This window comes from Heteronotia binoei, chromosome 1, assembly GCF_032191835.1.
Source record: "Heteronotia binoei isolate CCM8104 ecotype False Entrance Well chromosome 1, APGP_CSIRO_Hbin_v1, whole genome shotgun sequence".
NCBI classification, from domain to species: Eukaryota; Metazoa; Chordata; class Lepidosauria; order Squamata; family Gekkonidae; genus Heteronotia; species Heteronotia binoei.
In genome coordinates, this window is record NC_083223.1 from 40,489,344 (window position 1) to 40,509,382 (window position 20,039).

General features: G+C 45.1%; 1 protein-coding gene across 1 annotated transcript; it reads left to right on the forward strand.

The window, feature by feature from the left end:
• Positions 1-232: 232 nt before the first annotated feature.
• Positions 233-19,763, forward strand: NT5C1B (5'-nucleotidase, cytosolic IB). The gene is made up of 6 exons (XM_060233533.1): positions 233-477; positions 791-958; positions 11,533-11,662; positions 14,557-14,679; positions 16,321-16,505; positions 19,231-19,763. Exons 1-6 carry the CDS (start codon positions 334-336, stop codon positions 19,597-19,599), a joined length of 1,119 nt encoding a protein of 372 aa, XP_060089516.1. The 5' UTR covers positions 233-333; the 3' UTR covers positions 19,600-19,763.
• The last annotated feature ends 276 nt before the right edge of the window (positions 19,764-20,039 follow it).

Below are 20,039 nucleotides of genomic sequence, written 5' to 3' on the forward strand. Positions count from 1 at the left end.
CCTTCTATGAGCCCCAACTGCGGGCAAATCTGCAGTCTTACGGCGTGGCCCAGGCGGCCTCCGCCGTCCCTGGGTCTTCCTCCCAGACAAACGTCTCACCGGAGCGCTGCAGCGCAGCCCTTGGCGCCTCCAGGCCCCGCGCTCTTCCTTCGCCTGCTGGGTGGGGCCTCCCGAGTCGAAAGAGAAACTCAGCCCGGGGCAGCCACTTCCTTCTGGAGGCGGGAAGACACCCGCCCGGCACCCCGCTGACCTTCCTTCCCCGCGCCCTTTTGTCTGCCCGGGCAGTACCGACCCTCCGCCCTGCGTGGCCTGTCTCCGCCGGCGCCCAAGAACATGAGCGAAGCGGACCCCGAGCATCCGTCCTCGCCCTCCACCAAGCGGGGGCTTTCCGCGGAGGAGATCGCCGGAGCCGAGAAGGACTGGCAAGAGGCCAAGGCTTACTACGCGGTCTACACCACCACCAAGAGACCCCTCCCCGTGAGTGACGGGAGGTGGGTGGGAAGGGGGGACCCCGCTTTCCTGGCCTCCTGCTGCCTTCGAGGCAATCGGTTGGACCTGCAAGATCTCCGGCTCCGATCTCGCCCTTGTCTTGGTTGGCCGCCCACCCTGGAAACCTCGGAGGCGCGCACATGGCTTTGGGTCATTTGGGGTGGGTGGGGATAAAGGAAAGGGGGGAAGTGCGTTTTGGTTTATTGTTGTCTTTGCCATGGGTGCCATCCGCACTTCCTCACTTTCTCCTCGGCGAGTCTTAATCCCCGTTATTTAAAAATAAATAAATCCTCTCTCGTAGCCCAAGCCCCTAAATGCCATCACCATTGCGGTATCCTCCCGGGTTCTCTTCGACATGGTGGAAGAGAGGAAGATCTACGAGGAACAAGGCGTGGAGAAGTACGTGGAGTATCAACAGGCGAATGAGCAGATAACGCTGAAGCCTGGGCCGGCGTTTTCCTTTGTGAAGGTAACCAGCTAGGAGAAAGAAGGGGGGGGGCACTCAAACGTTCACCCAGGCTTCCCCTCCCAGCCTCCCATTCCACAGCAGGGCAGAGCTAAAAGGCATCCACTGACCTCCTTTCTTGCCCAGCCTCATTGGCTGCCTGCAGCAGCAGCTGATAAATAAATCATGGACCTGGAGGTTACATAAGTCAGAAACACACAAACTGTGGAAAAGGCTTCTGTTGTAGGAGGGGAGCTTTCCTGAAAACAACATCACTAGAGGTGGGTGGGATGCTGAGAGCTCCAGGCCTTCTGAAGTCAGGAGGGGGCCTTTTAAATGAATAAACTGCCTTGATAAAGGTTCTGCCTGATACTTTTTAAGTGGCTCATAGTGCCACCCCAAGCTGAGTTATGCCCCTCTGAGTCCACTGGGTTTGGGATGGCTCTGTAAACTCTTGATTTTCATGTTAAAACAACCTAGGGCTAGAGGAAGACAATATTTTTAAAAAATAGACTAAAGAGAGGCACTGCTTTCTCCGGTGTCCTAAAGCAGCAGTTCCCAACCTTTTTGGCACCAGGGACAGGGATGCGGGGGGGCGGGGGGGGCGGCAGCACTGGGGTTTCTGCCGCCTCAGGATGCAGCTTGCCTGCACCCAACCCCATCCCTGCCCCTATGGGGGTCTGTAAATGGGGAGGGGAGACTGAGGCTGCTTCTGCTACCTCCCTGCTAGGTGATGAGGGGCAGAAGCAGTGCATCTGTCCCCCCTCTCATTTAAAGACCCCTGTCGATCAGCTAATCAGTGGAGGTCTTTAAATGAGGGGTAAGGGAAGGTCGCTGCCGCACTGCCCCTTCTGTGGATGAAAGAGGCAGTGTGGACTCGCTCCAAGGGGGGAGGCAGCTTTGGAGTGAAGCTGCGCTGCCTCTTTCGTCTGCCTGGGTCCCAGACAGGCAAAAAGGATGGCAAGGCTGCTCTGCCTCGCTCCGAGGCAGCTTTGGGGCAAGGCCACACTGCCTCTTTCATTCGCCCAGGTTCTGGGCGGGTGAGGAGTGGTGTGGCACCTCTGCCTTGCTCCAAGGCTGTGCAGCCCAGTTGCTAACAGGCCACAGACCTGGTACCACAGAACAGGTATTGATCCGGGGGTTGAAGGCTCCTGCCCTACAGTCACTTTTGGTCAAAGGGGTTCTGCAGGATATTAAAAGAACACAAAAATCTGCAAGATCTGCTTATCAGGTTACTACAAGTTGCTATCCCTCATTGTGTTCTGCTCTCTGGAAAATAAAACTCTTTCCCATCTTTTCAGCCTAGAAGCACCAAACTCCCCTTTCTGAGCTGCTAGTACAGATTCAGACTTTTGAGCCTGTGGACTCATTTAGAATTCTGGAGCCTAGAAGGTTGAGCAACTAAACAAAAGAATAAGATACATCTAGTTATTAGAAAGTGCTCAGTAAATATAGATTAAAAACAAAGATAAAAACCACAAGGTTGTGGGTATCACATTACATCTGCAGCATACAGCAATACATCTGAATTGCATGTATAGTAAGACCAAAACATAACACTAGGCCAAATGTGTTTTGGCCCAGAGGGCCTTCTTCAGTGGCCTAAATAATGACAACACACACTAAAAATGTAAGTATAAAAGGCAGATTGTGTGTGAATCCTAAACATAAAAGAATATTAAAAAGACATGTAAGGATATTATAGCATACTAACTGGCCAGAGAAGAGGTTTTTTTAAAAAATAGAGAACGGTTGCTGCTCACAACTAAATAGTGTAGCTCCAAGTAATAAAGGATTGATGTCTCATGGATTTCAGTAAACAGTCCCACAAAACAGTAATAACATTTTTAGCACTTTCAGTGTTTAAAGTGCTTTATATGCAACAGCCAGGTATGTGAGGTAAGCCAGTACTATTATCCCTGTATAACAGAGGAAGGGAGTAGCTAAAAGAAATTGACATAAGGAAGACCACATAGAATGGTTTTGTGGCAGAGGTAAGATTTGAACTGTGGACTTCTCAGAGCTCAGCATATTCTCACACATCCACCAGTTCTGCAACAGCTCACAAAAGTAGAGAGTAGTTATTTATCAAAGAACAAGAAATAAGGTGGACTTAAAAAAAAAAGTTTTCCTTTAACATTTCCAAAATCCTCATACATTGTTCAAGAACTCTCTGGGACCAAGGCTGAGAATTGTAATCAGTGTATCCTCAGTTGTGCTTGCATAAAAGCTACAATGCTCTCATATTTTGATTAAAAATGTAGAAAATTATTTTTGAATCCTAATTTTATTTATTTATATCCATAAATAAATATACTCATTGGGTACCCAAAGCAGCTTTTCTGTTTTATCCTCAGAAGAATTGTGTGAGGCGGATCAGGCTAAGCATGTGTGCCTGGCTCAAGGTCACCCATCAAACTTCCATGGCAAAATGGAGACTTGAACTTGAATCTCCCAGATCCTAGTTAGGGGTGTGCATTCGGTTCAGCTGAACCGAATCAACCGCCGAATCACCCCTGATTTGGCTGTATACAGAATCGCATACAGCCGAATCCAATTGGGGCCCATTATGCGGGAGCCAAGTATAGATATTCGGAAGTATACGAAAATCCATGGAAAAGGCGGGAAAGGAGCTTCTGCAGCCTCGGGAGCTGCTTGCCTCCTTTCCTGCCTTTGGTAGCCTGTTCCCGACTCTCCCATAGCCTCCCTGGGATCAGGGAGGGGGGGAGGGGGAAGAGGAGCCCCAGCAGCCAATCCAAAGCATGCATTTGCAAAATTCATTGCAAATGCATGCTTTGCAGGGCTGTTGTGTAGCTGATCCCCCAGCCATCAGCAACATTGTTCTTTTGATCTTTTGCTTACTTGGGTATCCAAGTAAGCACTGTTGTCTGGCCAATCACAGAGCAGTGCTATTTTTTGAAACTGCTCTCTGTAGAGCCAGATAACCTTTTTAAGGAGTCTGCGTGGCTGGACTCCTCCATTGCTGCTGTGTTGGTGTGTGAGAGAGATTGTGCTGTGCTGGCCCTAGGCCTCAGCTGCTGCTGCTGCTCTCTCTCAGCCTTACCAGACTTGCCTGGAGTAGAGAAGACATCTAAGGTAAGACAGTTTTGGGGTTCTTTTTTATTTTAGTTGGTAAAAGGACTTTTTAAGACTCAGAGTCCCTTTACTTATCCAGATTTGGGTGGTGGGTAGCTTATTTGGGGTTAGGGGGTTCTGCTGGGGGAGGGGGCCTGGGGTGGGGTTTTTTTGCCAATTTGCCCATATCTTACTTTAGTGAGAGGACTTTTAAAAGTGCAGTGTCCTTTTACTTTTCCTGATTTGGGTGGCTTGGATTTCTTGGGGTTAGAACAGGAAATAAGGTGGACTTTAAAAAAAGTGCAGTGTTTTTTGGGGGGGGAGGGATTGGTAAAGTTCCTGTATTGTTAAAAGTAAAGTTTTTTACTGTTTTAAAATGATTCTGTGTTTGATTTGTTGCTGCTGTGTTGTGCTGCTGTTGTTCCTTTTCTCTTCTGGTTCTTGCGGGGGGTGCTGTTTGGCCTAATTTTCATTGTTTAAAAGGCCACTTTTTTAACAGTTGAGTTTGTGTTGGCCTTCTGTTTGGATCTATTCTCTATTGCTGCATGTTTTGCATCCTCCTGTCCTGTTGTCCCCCTTTTCCTGGTTCTGGGTTTTTTTTTGGGGGGGGGGGGTGTTGTTGACTGATTTGGCCTGAGGTTTCTTATTGGTGAAAAGGCCACTTTTTTAACAGTTGAGTTTCTTGGCCTTTTCCTGTCATCCCTTTTCCTTGTTCTGGGTTTTGTTTTTTTTTTTTTGGGGGGGGGGGGAGCTGGCACCTGGGTGAAAGACCCAGAACCAGCAGGCTTGTTGTGTTTGGCCAGCTCTCCCCGTGTTGTTTGGGGCAGGGCTGGAGAGCTGGCATCTGTAGATTGTGTGTTCTGTGGCAGGGAAGCTGGCACCTGGGTGAGAGACCCAGAACCAGCAGGCTTGTTGTGCTTGGCCAGCTCTTCCCACGTTGTTTGGGGCAGGGCTGGAGAGCTGGCATCTGGGTTTTCTGCAGCCTTGAGCAGATTGTGTTTTGTGTGGCAGGGTTCATAGAGTAGATAGATGTATATACTGCATTTGGGACCTATAGAGATTCTCTGGTGTGAAGTTAGGTTTGGCTTTGGGTGCCCTAGGAATTGGACCCCCTGGCCCAATCTTTTTGGGACTTGGGGGGTTTGTAGGGGAGAGTCCCCTGCAGGTCCCCTGCAAATTTGGGGGCTCTCCCTCAAACCCCCTCCCCTCCGGGCGGCTTCAAATATACCCTATTTGCCATTGATTTCAATGGCCCATAGGGTATAATGGGGCCATATATTGGGAAATAGCTGCGCATCTACCGTATATGCGGCTATTCTGACTACGGAATTCAGAAATATATGGGATTCCGTATTTTTCCCCCCATATATTTCTGAATCCGTGTACTACCGATTTTTTTTTTTTTTGCACATCCCTAGTTTAGCATTCTAGCCACTACAGCACACTGGCTCTTAGTTTCCCCTAATGCCTTTGAAGCCCAGACACTGTAATGCTAAATTCTACTGCCAAGGAAAACCAAGGAAAATAGACTGTAGGCTAATATCTCTATGGAACGCTCTATAATGTTCTCTGTTACCTCTGTGTATATTAAAGCATTGACTCATTCCTCCTGCAGTAGGGCTTCTTGCATTTGAAATTGGTGCACCTTTTGTGCTAGGTTTATAGCCTTTTTGTTATAATTAAACTACTAAAGTATGGATAGAAAGGGCATCAGAGACCCAATAATATTGTATGCATACAGAACTGTACACACACATATTTGCTTTGTATTATACTAGAGTCCTGACTTGGCTAGTTTAGGCTAGCCTGGTTTTGTCAGGTCTCAGCAAGGTCAACCCTGACTAGTATTTGGATGAGAGACCACCAGGGAATACCAGGGTTGCTTCACAGAAGCAGGCAATGGCAAACCACCTCTGAACATCTCTTGCCTTGAAAACCCCATGAGAGAGTTGCCATAAGTCAGCTGCAACTTGACAGCAAAAAATAAAAAGCTAGAGCCATCCTGTGTTTCATAACAAACTGGCAATATAGTTCCAATCTTTTGATGTGTTATTAAGTCTATGCGGTAACTTCCAAAGGTACGCTTGCTCTAGTTCAGCATTTTACAAATGACATACAGGTATATTTTTTATAGAACTACAAGAAAATATAAGCCTATAGTCACAGCCCATGAATGTTAAAATACAATTCCAGTCCAACATCACGTGATGTTCTATATATGCAGAAGTTTTTCTACCTTTCTTCAATGGGACTTCTTTAGAACATACAGAAGAAAAGGATCCCTGACCCCAACTTGCTATTCGAATACAAGCAGTTTTGTGCCTTCTTCAAGAGCTCTGTGCTTTCTCATTAGTGTGTCAAACAAATTTCCTTCTGATGGAACATAGTAGGCTCCAACAATAACACAGCATAAGCTTCACTGGTATCCTTAGGCTAATCTCTTGAAGAAGACACAAAATTGCTTATATTCAAAATACAATTCCAGCCTCTTGTTCTAAAGAAGCCCCATTGGCACCTGTGGAAGAAAGGTAGAAAGAACTCTCTATTTCAATTCAGGATGGTCCTGGGACTGCATCTATAGAGTATCACATTGGACTGGAATTGTATTTCATCATTCATGAACTGTGACTATATTGTTATATATTCTTGTAGTTCTATATATAGTAATATACCTGTATGTCATTTGTAAGTTCCATGGTCTTATTGTTGTTTTTGCTGTAATTTAGAGACCATGGTGCCTTGTGTTTTGTTGGCTAGCTCAGCATTTGCCATGGCTATGTAGCCAGTTTCTGCTGTGATTTGATGCCTATTTTTAATTCAATTCACAGTCCCTGAAAAGGAGGCTGTTTATAGCACTGTTCTCTTTTTAGCAATGTTTCCCATTTTTCTCCCCTCCCATCTTCTCTGTGGTATTTTTGTTCAGTCATCTGTTGCTGAAAATTGCGCAACCGGATGGTGCAGTCTCCATTGCATTCTGTGATCTGGCACTCTCTAACTATCTGTTTCTGGACTGTGAAAGCCTGTTATCTAATTGAAGGGGTACAGTCCTGAATGATATCAGGTATCATCTCTATTCCAGGCCTCTTCCGTTTCTTGTATCCTCCATCCTCTTACTCCTTCACTGTCTGAGGTTTTTAAAGAATGTGCATCATTGTACCCAGGGGTTATTTTGTAGAAAAATAGGTGGTGGAGCTCATTAGCATAACTCTTTAGCATATGCTGCCCCCTCCCACCAGCCAAAAGCAACCTGACACAAGAAAGGAGAGCCCCGGGTGAGCAAGGCCTGCTTGGGCTGGGTAGAGATCCAGCCAGCCCAAGGAGGCTTCGCTCACCTGGAGCTCTCCTTGGCCACCCCCCCCCCCACAGTCAAAAGGTCAGCAAGCCACCCGCTGCCCAGAATCACATAAGAGGTGGAGAAAGGGTGGTGCGGACTTCTCCAGGAGTTAATGAGGGCTGCTGGGGCTGTGGCAAAGCCCCTGGTGACTGGTTGGCTGCCTGCTCTCCTAATCCAGGGATTGTTATGTAGCTGCACCTACTATTCAATGGACAAGGTAGGTGGGGAGGAAGAGGGGGAACCATCAGAAAGGTTCAGGAGCTGTGCTCCTGTGAGCTCCTGCTGAATCTGAGGCCTGATTGTACCCATGCAGCCAGTCACTATATTCAGCCATTCCTCATTTTCATTTCACTTCATGGTATTACAACCATGCTAGCTCAGACTCCTATCTCAACCCACTCCCCATCTTTATCAGCACAGCCCACCAGAATTGTTCAGAGTTTGCACATGCACACATTTAGTATTAAATGGAAGCATGCTTTTAGAAAGGTTCTTGCGGTTCTGTGAGGAGGAAGGCAGCTGCATAAAACAAATGGAAGATGACTGGTTTGAGGACACAGAAGGACAAAACTGAAGTGGCAGGTAAAAGTGAGCGCTAGCTGGAATGTGCACTTTAGAATGCAAATGCCATGTCTAATTCCTGACCTAGAAGGGAAATCTCCTTAAGTCTTTGGGCTGGGAGACCCAGGCTTGGATCCCCACTCCACCAAGGAAGCTTTCTGGGTGACCTGCAGCCAGTAACATCCTTTCAGCCTAACCTACCCCACAGGGTTGTTGTAAGAACAAATGAAGAATGGGAAAATTGTATGCCACTTTGGGTTCCCCTTGGGGAAGAAGGCGCAATATAAATGAAAAGAAAGTAAGTAAATTATTTGGAGGAGGAAGGTGTTGTTCCTGGTAACTCACCCCTGGCTTTGACAAACTAGAGACTAACAGTGTAAATACCTGCTAAAGCTCATTGACTTCAGTGGACTTAGAAGGCTGTAACTCTCCCTTAGCTGGCTCTGAGAGTTGAATTAGATGTAACAGTGTAGGGGGTGGATCCCACCTAAAATTTCCACAGGTGGAATGGGAGAGTGATTTTTGCCAATTCTGCTCTTCCCATGGCATAACTCTGACCCTCCCACAGTATTCCTGGTGGCCTCTCTTCCCCCAGGAGCAGCATTTCAGGGGCCATTTGGGCTGCACTGGGGGAGGTTAGCAGGGAAGTCATGCTCCACGGATGGGAATGCTTCTGTCCAGGAACTGTTAGTAGGAATCTATGTCATTGTGTGACTCCTACTGAAAGCTGTTGCCCTCCGTCTCCTCCTCCCCTTTTTCCTCTGTAACATTTTATTTAGAAAACGTTTTTATGCTGCCTCTCCAGGAACCTGCCCAAGGTGGCTTACAAAATACAGTAATAAAACAAACTTTAAAAGATAAAGACCCAGAGCAGCATAAAAGGATAAACCATCAAAACAGGCAGCTGTCAGCTTAAAATAACAGTTTCCAGACCAAAATGAAGGTCAACCCCTTAATTAAAAGTCTCAGTGAACAGAAACTTTATTATTATCATCATTTATTAGATTTAATTAATCACCCCATCCAAACCAAGGCCCGGCTCTGGGTGCTGTACATCAGATAAAAATGCATAAAATAAAAACTATATTTAAGTTAATACTGTAAAACAATAACAGTAAAAATTCCAGACCCCAATGGTGTTTTACTAATTTATGTTCATTTTCTTCAGACTATTGGGACATATGGGGTAGGTGTGATGGAAGAACACTTCTAGAGGGGGATGGACAAGAAAATAAGCAACCAACTATCACTGTCCTCTGTCAAAAGCTTCTGTTGAAAGCCTGGTGGAACACCTCTGCCTTACAGACCCTGCAGAATTGTAGCAGATCCCACAGGGCCCAGGCATTGTCCAGCAGAGAGTTCCACCAGGTAGGGGTCAGGACTGAGAAAGCCTTGGCCCTAGTTGACAGTCAAGCTTCTTTAGGGCTGGGGATTACCAGCAAGTTGTTACTGATGGAACACAACACTCCTACCCAGGGACATAGCAGAGAAGACTGTCCCTTAGATACTTTGGTCCCATACTGCTCAAGGCCTTAAAGGTCAACACCAAAACCTTGAACCTGACTTAGTACTCAACTGGAAGCCGGTGTAGCTGGTGCAGCACAAGTTGTATATGTGCCATCTGTGGCATTCCTGACAAGACTTGTGCCACCACATTATGGACCCATTCGAGTTTCTGGATCAGTCTCAAGGGTAGGCCAGCACAGACCGTGTTGCAGTCTAATCTGGAGGTGACCATCACATGGATCACTGTGGCTAGGTATGAATGGGACAGGAGGGGAGCCAGTTGCCAGGCCTGGTGAAGATGGGAAAAAGCCACTTTGGCAATCTGCATGACATGGACCTCCATTGAGAAGGCAGCATCCAGTGTCACGCCCAGAGTCTTGACAGATGGCACTGGTGTCAGTGGTGTCCCCATCAAGGGTCGGTAATCTGCACTCCAACTCCAGTCCTGGTCCCCCCAGCCACAGGACCTCTGTCTTTGATGGGTTCAACTCCAATCTGGTCTTTCTTAGCCAGCCCACCACGGCCTCTGATCCCTCAGCCAGATTTTGCAGGACCGCATCTGACTGGCCAGCCAACAACAGATATAGCTGGGTGTCACCCACATATCAGTGACACCCAAGCCTGACACTCTGTGCCAGCTGGACAAGGGGGCACATATAGATGTTAAGCAGCATTGGGGAGATGACTGCCCCCTGGGAAACTCCACATGCTAAGGGCACCTGGTGGACACATCCCTCCCCTGTGCCACCCTCTCTCCCTGCCCATGGAAAAAGAAGGAAAGCCATTGAAGGGCTACCCCCTGTATGTCCACATCGGCAAGGCAGTGAGCCAACAAGTCATAGGTGACTGGGCAGTAATTTGCTGGAGCTGATGGATCCAATGATGATGTAACAGTATGACCACTGCTTCCTTGAGGCCCTCTGGAAATTCCTCTGTTGCCAAGGTTAGGTTGATAATCTCCTTTATGGTTTGGAGCCTAAAAGAAAACAAATTAGGTACCAGGCAATCCTTAATTTGCATTTCTTAGGTGAGGTGCCACTACTGAAAAAGCCCTGTCTCTAGTTTCCACTCACCTCAGCTCTGAAGGCAGGGGCACAGAGAGCAAGGGTTGAGAGGCAGATCTTAACTGGTGGACTGGACAATATGCAAGGATGCAACCCTTTAGGTACCCGGACCCCAAGGTGCTTTAAAAGAACTAACACTTTGAATGGTGCTTCAAAACAAATGGACAATCAGTGCAAACCTTTCAGTACTGGAGAAATACTATCCCCGTATACCGCCCCTGACAGTAGCCTGACTGCTGTATTTTGGATGAGCTGAAGTTTCCAACGACAGCTCCACGTAAAGCACATTACGGTAATCTGACCTGGGTGTATCCCGGACATGGATCACTGTGGCCAGATCATGCTTTCCAAGGAATTCTGTAGCGGGCATCTATCTTATAAACACAATATGGTGTCATTGCATTGCAAGTTTCCCCTGCCGGTTCCATTGGCCACTGCTAGCAGCATCAGGGAAACTTGCTAGGTGTGGTCACCTCACGTTTCATAGGCCTGGCTGATTCAGGAAGAGAGGCGGTGGCAGCTGCAGTGCGGACTAGCTCCAGCTGAATTTTCCGGTTTCATTTCCAAATGATTTGTGCTTTTGCAACCCAATTTGCAAGAGTTTGTTATGTAGTTACTGAAACAAAAGCCACCCATTCAAAGTGGCTTCAGGAACTTGGAACTCTTTCAACATCAAGTCTATTACATAATTTTTTTAATTTGTGGACTGTATTCTTAAATATTTCAGTTTTGCTCACTTTAAGAGGTTTACTGTATGCTTGTGTGATGCTGTATATTTACAAAAGTTCAAATCTTGAACTATATGTTTCTTGATGGAAAGATTGTAAAATACATAATTCACATTCTGTAAGTCTTGAGGGTTCCAGTTGGGATTGTTCCTTCTGTAACACACCCTTGGAGTCCCTGCTGAGAGGCCCAAGCAAGGCACTAATAGAATGTGTTATTCAGGTTGGACCAGCAAGTGCATTTTTCTAGGCTGAGCCCCCATCTTGCCAAGCAGCTGTTTAGATGAAAACATACAAAGCCCACATGTGCACTCGTATGTGTGTCACCCACAGGCATTGGAGCATGTAAATGCCCGACTCCGTGAGCTTTACCCACAGGACGAAGACCTGTTTGATATTGTGCTCATGACGAATAACCATGCCCAAGTAGGCGTGAGGCTTATCAACAGCATTAACCATTATGGTGAGTCTAAAGAGTAATGCTTTGTGCACATGGCTGCCAACCTCTCTTATGTGCTGCAGTCTTCCTTTATTTTGTAAGAACGCTATCCTTCTGCAGATCTTTTCTCCTCTTTCCAATTAATCTCATTCCTTACCTCCCCTTTCCTGTTGTCCCTTAACCCCTAAAACCATCTCCCTCCCTCCAATTGTATATCATTCCCTGTGATGGCCTGATTAGACCCCAAAGGTATGCAAGACTCAACAGGTTGTCAGTCAGGTCCCCTGGAAATAAACAACTGTAGATCACACAGATATACTGTTCTGTTCCTCAGTAAGAGCCCCATGGCGCAGAGTGTTAAAGCTGCAGTACTTTAGTCCTAAGCTCTGCTCATGACCTGAGTTCAGTCCCCGGTGGAAGCTGGGTTTTCAGGTAGCCGGCTTGAGGTTGACTCAGCCTTCCATCCTTCCAAGGTGGGTAAAATGAGTACCCAGCTTGCTGGGGGGAAAGCGTAGATGACTGGGGAAGGCAATGGCAAACCACCCCGTAAAAAGTCTGCCGTGAAAACGTTGTGAAAGCATCATCACCCCAGAGTTGGAAACGACTGGTGCTTGCACAGGGGACCTTTCCTTTTCCTCCTCAGTAAAGGATTGTTAACAAGATTAGCCTCTAATAGTTATTCTCCCTACTAAATTAAAAGTCCCTGTTCTTCCACCCCAGCTTGTACTTTGTAGGCTGAGAGGTGATATGATCACCATCTTCAAGTACTTGAAGGGCTGTCATATAGAGGATGGTGCAGAGTTGTTTTCTGTGGTCCCAGAAGGTCAGACCAGAACCAATGGGTTGAAATTAAATCAGAAGAGTTTTCAACTAAACATCAGGAAGAACCTCCTGACAACAGTTCCTCAGTGAAACAGGCTTCCTCAGAAGGACTGGCAGCAGCTCTCCAGGGACTCAAGTTGAGGGTTTTCACACCTATTTGCCTGGACCCTTTTTAGTTAGAGATGCCAGGGATTGAACCTGGGACCTTCTGCTTACCAAGCAGATGCTTTAGCACTGAGCCACCGTCCTCCCCTACAGAATCCCTTCTGTTCAAAAAGTATTCTAATCTGAGCTTGAAAGCTCTTCTGACCTTTTAACCTTCCATTAGCTACAGTGACTTGCTTCATCCACTGAAAATGCACTGCAACCCTTTGCAGCCTTTCTGCTGTTGCCTTACAGAATCTCCATACATGAAAGCCATATTCACGCATTATAGTGAAAGTATGTACAATCTGTGTACAATGTACACATGATTTTTCCTTACAGATGTATTGAATAATTCTCACATTCTGTGCATCTACAGCTGAATGTGTTATTCAAACTGCAAATTTATCTGGGTACTGGTCCCTGGTATTTGTATAGCGAATGCAAGCTGGCTGGAAGAGCCAGTGTGGTGTAGTGGTTAAGAGCAGTGGACTGTAATCTGGAGAACAGAGCTTGATTCCCCATTCCTCCACATGAAGCCAGTTGGATGACCTTTAGCCAGTCAGAGTTCTCCCAGAACTCTCTCAGCCCCACCTTCCTCACAAGTTGACTGTTGTGGGGAGAGGAAGGGAAGGCACTTTGTAACTCCTTGAGGTAGAGAAAAGTGGGGTATAAAAACCTGCTCTTCTTCTTTCTTACAAACAGATGTACCACACACAGGCAGGATTTACACATGCATTGACATGTAAACAGGGCTAAAGAAAACAAAGACAACAATAACATACATTCTGAAGTTACTACAAACAGTATTTGTTCACCTTGTTAGAGAACTTGTTTCTCCACATTCCCTGTTAGCACTCCTATCATGCCTAGTCCTGTCATTCACCACCCCTTCTTATTGTTGCCAGTGCCACACTGATGCCCAGTGCATGGGTAAGGGAACAGAACTCTATGCTGAGGCCTTGTGAAGGTCTCAGTGCCTGCTGAAGTCACTAAAACAACTTAAAAAGGTAACCAAAATATAGTGGGATTCTCTTGCGCCACAGGAGTTCAGGCATCATTTTGATTGCCTTCGCTGCCTTGTCTAACAGTACAGACATCTGGGCAATTTTTTTTTCTCTCTCTCTCTCTTTCCTTTCCTTTCTTTCTGCAGAGGGTGAATGGATTTCTCCAGTATGAGGAAAATCCATACTTTCCCAGTGGCATTGGGGATTCCCTTGGATTTGCACAACCCTTCCATGTCAGAAAATGGGTTTGGCCTTTTTTGGGGGGGAGGACTAAAAACTAATTTCATATATGGAGTCCAGTATATGGGCTGCCAGCATGCCCACGAAAGCTTACATTCTGAATAAAACTTTGTTGGTCTTAAGGGTGCTACTGGACTCCAACTTTGTCCTGTTGCTTCAGACCAGCATGGCTGCCCACCTGGATCTATCTACAAATTTCATATATGTGTTACTCATTCTGAAAGACAACATAGTGTAGAACTCCCCATCCCACAATTTCCCTTCAACAATTTCGATATTCCCACAGGGAAAGTTTTCTTGGGGGATAGGGGTAGGATTACTTAATGAAAAAATCCTGTACATAGTAGGTAGTTTTTGCAGCTTTCCTGAGCGTGGAATAAAACATGTTTAATGCCTGTGAAAGTGCAGTAATATATTGCAGTCATCACTGTTTCATATATAGCCTTTTGGACTGCTTTGAACACAATGCCCGAGATTGTCCATGTCAATGAAACACTGTGATACTACTATGCTGCATGGCTGCATTAAGGTGATCCCTCCCATGTCATTGGCCCTGGCCTGATGACAAGGTAGTGTTCCATTCTGAGCAGCAGAACACTGGATCCATCCCTCAGTTAACTGCTCTGTGTGTTCCTTCTGCATTGGAACTCTGCCACAACACAGCTGAATCTGTGCTCTCACAAACTGTTCTTACCCCCAAACCAGGTCTGTTGATTGAACGGTTCTGTATGACTGGAGGGAAGACTCCAGTTGGCTACCTGAAGGCATACCTCACGAATCTTTACCTTTCTGCTGACTCTGAAAAAGTTCAAGAAGCCATTGAAGCAGGTTTGTATTAGGATTTGCTTCAATGATAAGGATATTGATTAACTACATGCACCTTCTATGGGAAGGCATAGTTTCAGGCTATGAACCTAAGGCCAACTCATTTTTAAAATGATGTCTCGCCTTTATTCTTAACTACCTGGTCTTTTTCATGCTCTATTCAGTAGTCCAAGGACCATTTAGGTATATCGCATAAATCTGAGCTGCAGAATTAAGAACATTTAAATGGTATTTTCATTTGTAAATGTTGCAACAGTGATGCAATATAGAAAAGGTAAAAATAACTCAGAATTAGACATTCAAAACGAAAAACAGACATTCAAAACTAGTATTCAAGAGTTTGCAAGATGACTGTTCTAGGAGATGGAAGGGTCTGGTTGCTTTGATGAACAGATAATTCCTCCAGGATGGGTAAAGTGAAACAATAGTAGGGGTGAGGCACCATCCCTGAATTACTTTTTCTGTTTTCTGGAATGTGATCAAGTCAACCTACCCTTGGGGCATACTCTTAAGTAAAGCTTTGCAAGGGTCGGTCATCAAGAACCAAACATGAGCATCCAAAGAGAAGAAAACCACAATGGGTTAGTGTTCATAAACCAGAAGCATCTTCTCAGTATTCACAAGACAGGATCAATGTAGATACAGTGGGTTGGATCCTGGCTGTTTTTCACTCATCTTTGCCCAGTTCCTTCCTGTTATAGTCCCCAGCCCACATGTAGCTTTTTGCCCTCATAAGGCCCATCCCCAGCAGTGTCTTTTCGCTGGTCAAAAGGGAGACCCTTCTCCCTCTTGCACTAAGTGGAAAAGTTGGTTGACTCCAACCCAGTATTCTTAGAGGTTGAGCTATAACAGATGCTGCAACATGGGAGAAGTGCAACCCTGTGCCTTTATGCTATGCACTAGGGATGCCAGCCTTCCGGTGGGACCTGGAGATCCCATTGAATTACAGCTCATCTCCAGACTACAGAGAACAGTTCCCCTGGAGAAAATGGTTGTTTTGGAGGGTGGGCTCTATGGTAGTGTACCCCACTGAGGTCCTAGTCCTCTCCAGGCTCCACTCTCAACCTCCAGGAGTTTCCCAATCTGAATCTGGCAACCCTACAGCCCTATCCACTGCTGGTGGCCAGAGGGGATCTGGCAACTCTACTTACAGATTTTCAAAATTTCAATTGCAAGATTGTCCTCCTGGACTGTCATTAGAAGGATTTTATACACATCTGTTGTCTATATTGGTCCAGAGAATCAGAAATACCTAAGTAAGCTGGTATCTTTCATGGGAGCAACATGTGGCCGCTATTCTTACATACTGTGAACAAGAGTCATCTTTATCAAGATTTGTGAAACCTGCAGTGTTGCATATTTACTTGAAAGTAAGTTTCACTGAGCTCTGTGAGGCTGCAGTCTTATGGATGCTTACCTATCAGTAACCCTTATTGAGCACAGTGGTTCTTTTGAGTGAATGTGGATAGGACTGAGCTTAGATAATTTAGGAAAGTAGTGGCTTAGTCCAAAATGTTGACTGCTTAAAATGCATATATACTGACTAGAAGAATCATAAGGATTATTAAATAGAGAGGGGTAAACTTGCACTTCAGCCTTGCATAGAACATCCAGCCATTCATCATTTTTATAATATTTTTGCAGGAATTGCTGCTGCCACATTGTTTACAGGGAATAAAAATGTCCCTCATGACGATAAGCAGCTCCGAGTAGCCTTTGATGGGGATGCAGTTCTGTTTTCCGATGAGTCTGAAATCATTGTGAAAGAGCATGGCCTGGACAGGTTTTTTGAGCATGAGAAGATAAATGAGAACAAGCCTCTGGCACAGGTATGGGTAGCGTGTTTCTTTTACTGCCCTCATGATGGCTGTAGCCAAGTAGAATAGTGTTATATTTATTTAGTGATTTATTTGTACTCCGTTTTTCTCACCAAAGCAACTAATGGTATGAAAAAAATGCAATAGAAACACAGGCAAGGGGAAGGGGATTCAGAGGCTTCTGTCTCTCTACGACTGGATCCTACCCATTCAGATGCATGAGCCCTTTGGCTCATGCATCTGGATACACCCAGGCAGTAAACACCTGTGAGAAGAAATGGAGAAACAAGCACAGCAGACCCAGTTTCTCGCCTGCCTGATTTTGCCTATCAGCTACTGGAAACATTGGAGAAATAGCTTTTGAAGAATGTAGAATCTTAAGAGTTGGAAGAGAAGTTAGTCATCTTTTATTCCAACCTTCTGTCCTGAGAAAAGATCTATTCATCTGATAGATAACTGTCCAAATTTTTAATCTCCAAAGGGAAAAAAAAATCTTATTCTGCACTGAATTTACTTAATTAACTGATGTATTAAAAACAGTTATGAAATGACCTTTCTTCAGAAAACATGAGACAAGGTGACACACATACAATCTCTAAACAGCAGTGAATTTACAACATAGAAGATGAAACCCCAAACCAAAACAATCCATTCAAAACAAACAAATGAAAGAAAGAGCTCTTTGGAATGAAACAGTGCCATTCCAGGTTAAGAAGGGGACACTGAGTATCTACCTCTGGTGGTTGTCTGTATACCACACAGCTGTAGCATGCACTGCCACTGACCTCACTTTCACGCACCAAAGCACAGCAAGGAGCTGTTGCTGTGGTCAATATAATTGGGAGGCAGGCATAAGATTGGGAGAAGTGGTTTTCAAATATGTTGGTCGCAGACTTTTTAGGTAAAAAACAGCATTTTAAAATGAAACAAATATACAGCCAGTGCAAATCCAATAGTTTCCCCCAATCTTCAGTGCAAATCTGCCTTTCTTATATCATTTCTCCTTATTGTAGACGCTACGGGTGTGCATTTAGATCTACCTGAGCCAAAAATCTACCCAAAAAATACAGTACCTGTATTTTTGGGGGGTAGATTTTAGCATCTCAAATGTATCTGGGTTTTCTTGGAAAACTGAAAAAAAAAATCCCAGGTATATTTGGGGGTTACTGGCTAGATCTGAGAAGAGTGGAGAGGCTGCTGCCTCCCAGCTCTTTGTAAGGCTTCTGCTGCAGTCCCTTGAAAGTTTAAAGGGACAGCAAAGGACAGCCCAAGGATCAGCTGCAGCAGTGGAGAACAGACTGTTCCCACAGACTCAGCTTTAGGCTGCCTTCTCCTACCGGGCTGCAGAAGCCCGCCCCAGAATCTGCTGTGCCACCAGGAGTGATGTGCTCTGCACATCAAAGCATCTCCTAGGGCTGGCTTCTGCAGCCCAGTTTAAACCAGACTTCAGGAGTATCAAACCCAGCCAGGATTGGCTGTCCATGCAGGGAGCAAGTTGTTTCCTGCCAGCTCAGCATTGCGCTGGCTTCTTCTGCAGCCTGCTTTAAACTCAGCTGCAGGAGAAGCCAAGCCAGCCCCAGGATCAGGCTGCCTCTTTTTAAAAACTTGTATTTTTCTTCTCTGGTCTCTTGGACCCAAAAAATTCTGGATTTCCAAAAAATCCTGGATCTGAATACTGTACTGCAGGGGTGGCCAACGGTAGCTCTCCAGATGTTTTTGCCTACAACTCCCATCAGCCCCAGCCAGCATGGCCAATGGCTAGGGCTGATGGGAGTTGTAGGCAAAAACATCTGGAGAGCTACCGTTGGCCATCCCTGCTGTACTGGTATTTGGGTCCAGGACGTTTCACAAATCTTGAAATTTTTTCAGGTGCAATGGACCCAAACAGCACCTTAAAATGTATTTTAAATTGTTATTTTATCGTTTTTAAATTGTAAATGTAAATGTTTTCAAATTGATTGTCAGCCGCCCTGAGTCCACTTGCGGAGAGGGCAGGATATAAGACTAAGGTAATAAATAGTAATCAATAAATAAATAAACTGAAAAATACGGGTTTAAAAAAATATTGCACACCCTTAGAGGTCTTTTTGACTAAATATCTTGGATACAGAGGAGTTAGATGGTTGGGACAGAATTCTGCATTCTATTGAAGAAATATTTTATTGAAGAATAATGCATGCATCCAATTGTTGTCTGCATGGAGTTTGCCCCTCTATCGCTGGCTGGAGATATCTGGCTGTGAATTGGAGTCCAGTTATCTTTGCTGGATCTTGTTGGTGGACAGTTGTTTTATCTTTTTCCTAAAATCACATAAAGGGAATTCTGGGAACTTTATTTTTGTATTTAGCATATATCTGAAGACTTTTTAAATTTCTTTTTAAAAATATGTTTAGTCCACTCCAAATTACAGAATCTGGATAACAAGCTAAAGAAATGCGCTTGCACCAAGAATAGGGTTTTTTATGGGTGCAAGAACAGACCAACTTGATGCTTACCCAGAAACTGTTAAAATACCTTTAATTGTGTTTGCCTATGCCCTTTATAAAGCTTATATGGTCTCCAGTACCTGGCATTACATTTTATGACACACATGACCTAGCCCAACAAAGTGACATTTATGTCAGACCCATCCCTCATAACAAATGAGTTGGACATCCCTGTTAGAACCCTCATAGATGTCTTCTAAATCAATGGTAGCCAAATGCTAAGTGTGTTTCTGATACATTGTGTCTTTCAGGGTCCTTTGAAAGGTTTCCTGGAAGACCTGGGAAAGCTACAAAAGAAGTTCCATGCAAAGAATGAGCGCTTAGATTCCCCAATCAGGACTTATCTGGTGACAGCCAGAAGTGCTGCCAGTTCTGGAGCAAGAGTACTCAAGACCCTTCGCAGCTGGGGGGTGCAGGTTGATGAAGCCCTCTTCCTCGCTGGGGCACCCAAGGGCCCAGTCCTGGCAAAAATCAGACCACACATTTTCTTTGACGATCAGATGTTCCACATAGAGGGAGCACGGCAGTTGGGTACTATCGCTGCACATGTGCCATATGGCATTGGGCAGAAGTACCACAAATCCAAACTCAAAGACAAAGATAATGCTGCCAAAAAATAGCTGTCTTCTACTTTAACTTCCAGTTAAGTCCGAATTTTTTATATACCCAGACTGCAGAAACCTTATGTTGTGAAAGCATCATCCCAGTGTCTTGATACATTTCTAGATTTTTTAAAAACTCTAGACTTTTTTGAAACAATAAAAATACATTATAAGCTCCTAAACAGATTAATGTTAATCAACCTCTGTCTGCTTTGGGATTTGGAATATAAGAAAACATCTGCACTATACTTAAATCTCTCTTCTGCTATCAGATGCATAGTATCAAATGTGCAAAGTGCTGTATGGGGTTTTGTATTGTGTTGTTGAATTGTTGTAGTCTGCTGTTCCCAGTGCAGAATTGCTTTTGCATAGGCATTAGTGCAGATTATTATAATAATTCAGGATCGGGTCAACAGAGTACAACCCAGAATTCAAAAATTCCCATTGATTCGAACAGT

Coding starts and splice junctions, on each gene's coding strand:
- NT5C1B (XM_060233533.1), top strand. CDS start 334: ATGAGCGAAGCGGACCCCGAGCATCCGTCCTCGCCCTCCACCAAGCGG. Junction 959..11,532: donor CGGCGTTTTCCTTTGTGAAG/GTAACCAGCTAG, acceptor TGTCACCCACAG/GCATTGGAGCATGTAAATGC. Junction 11,663..14,556: donor CAACAGCATTAACCATTATG/GTGAGTCTAAAG, acceptor CCCCCAAACCAG/GTCTGTTGATTGAACGGTTC.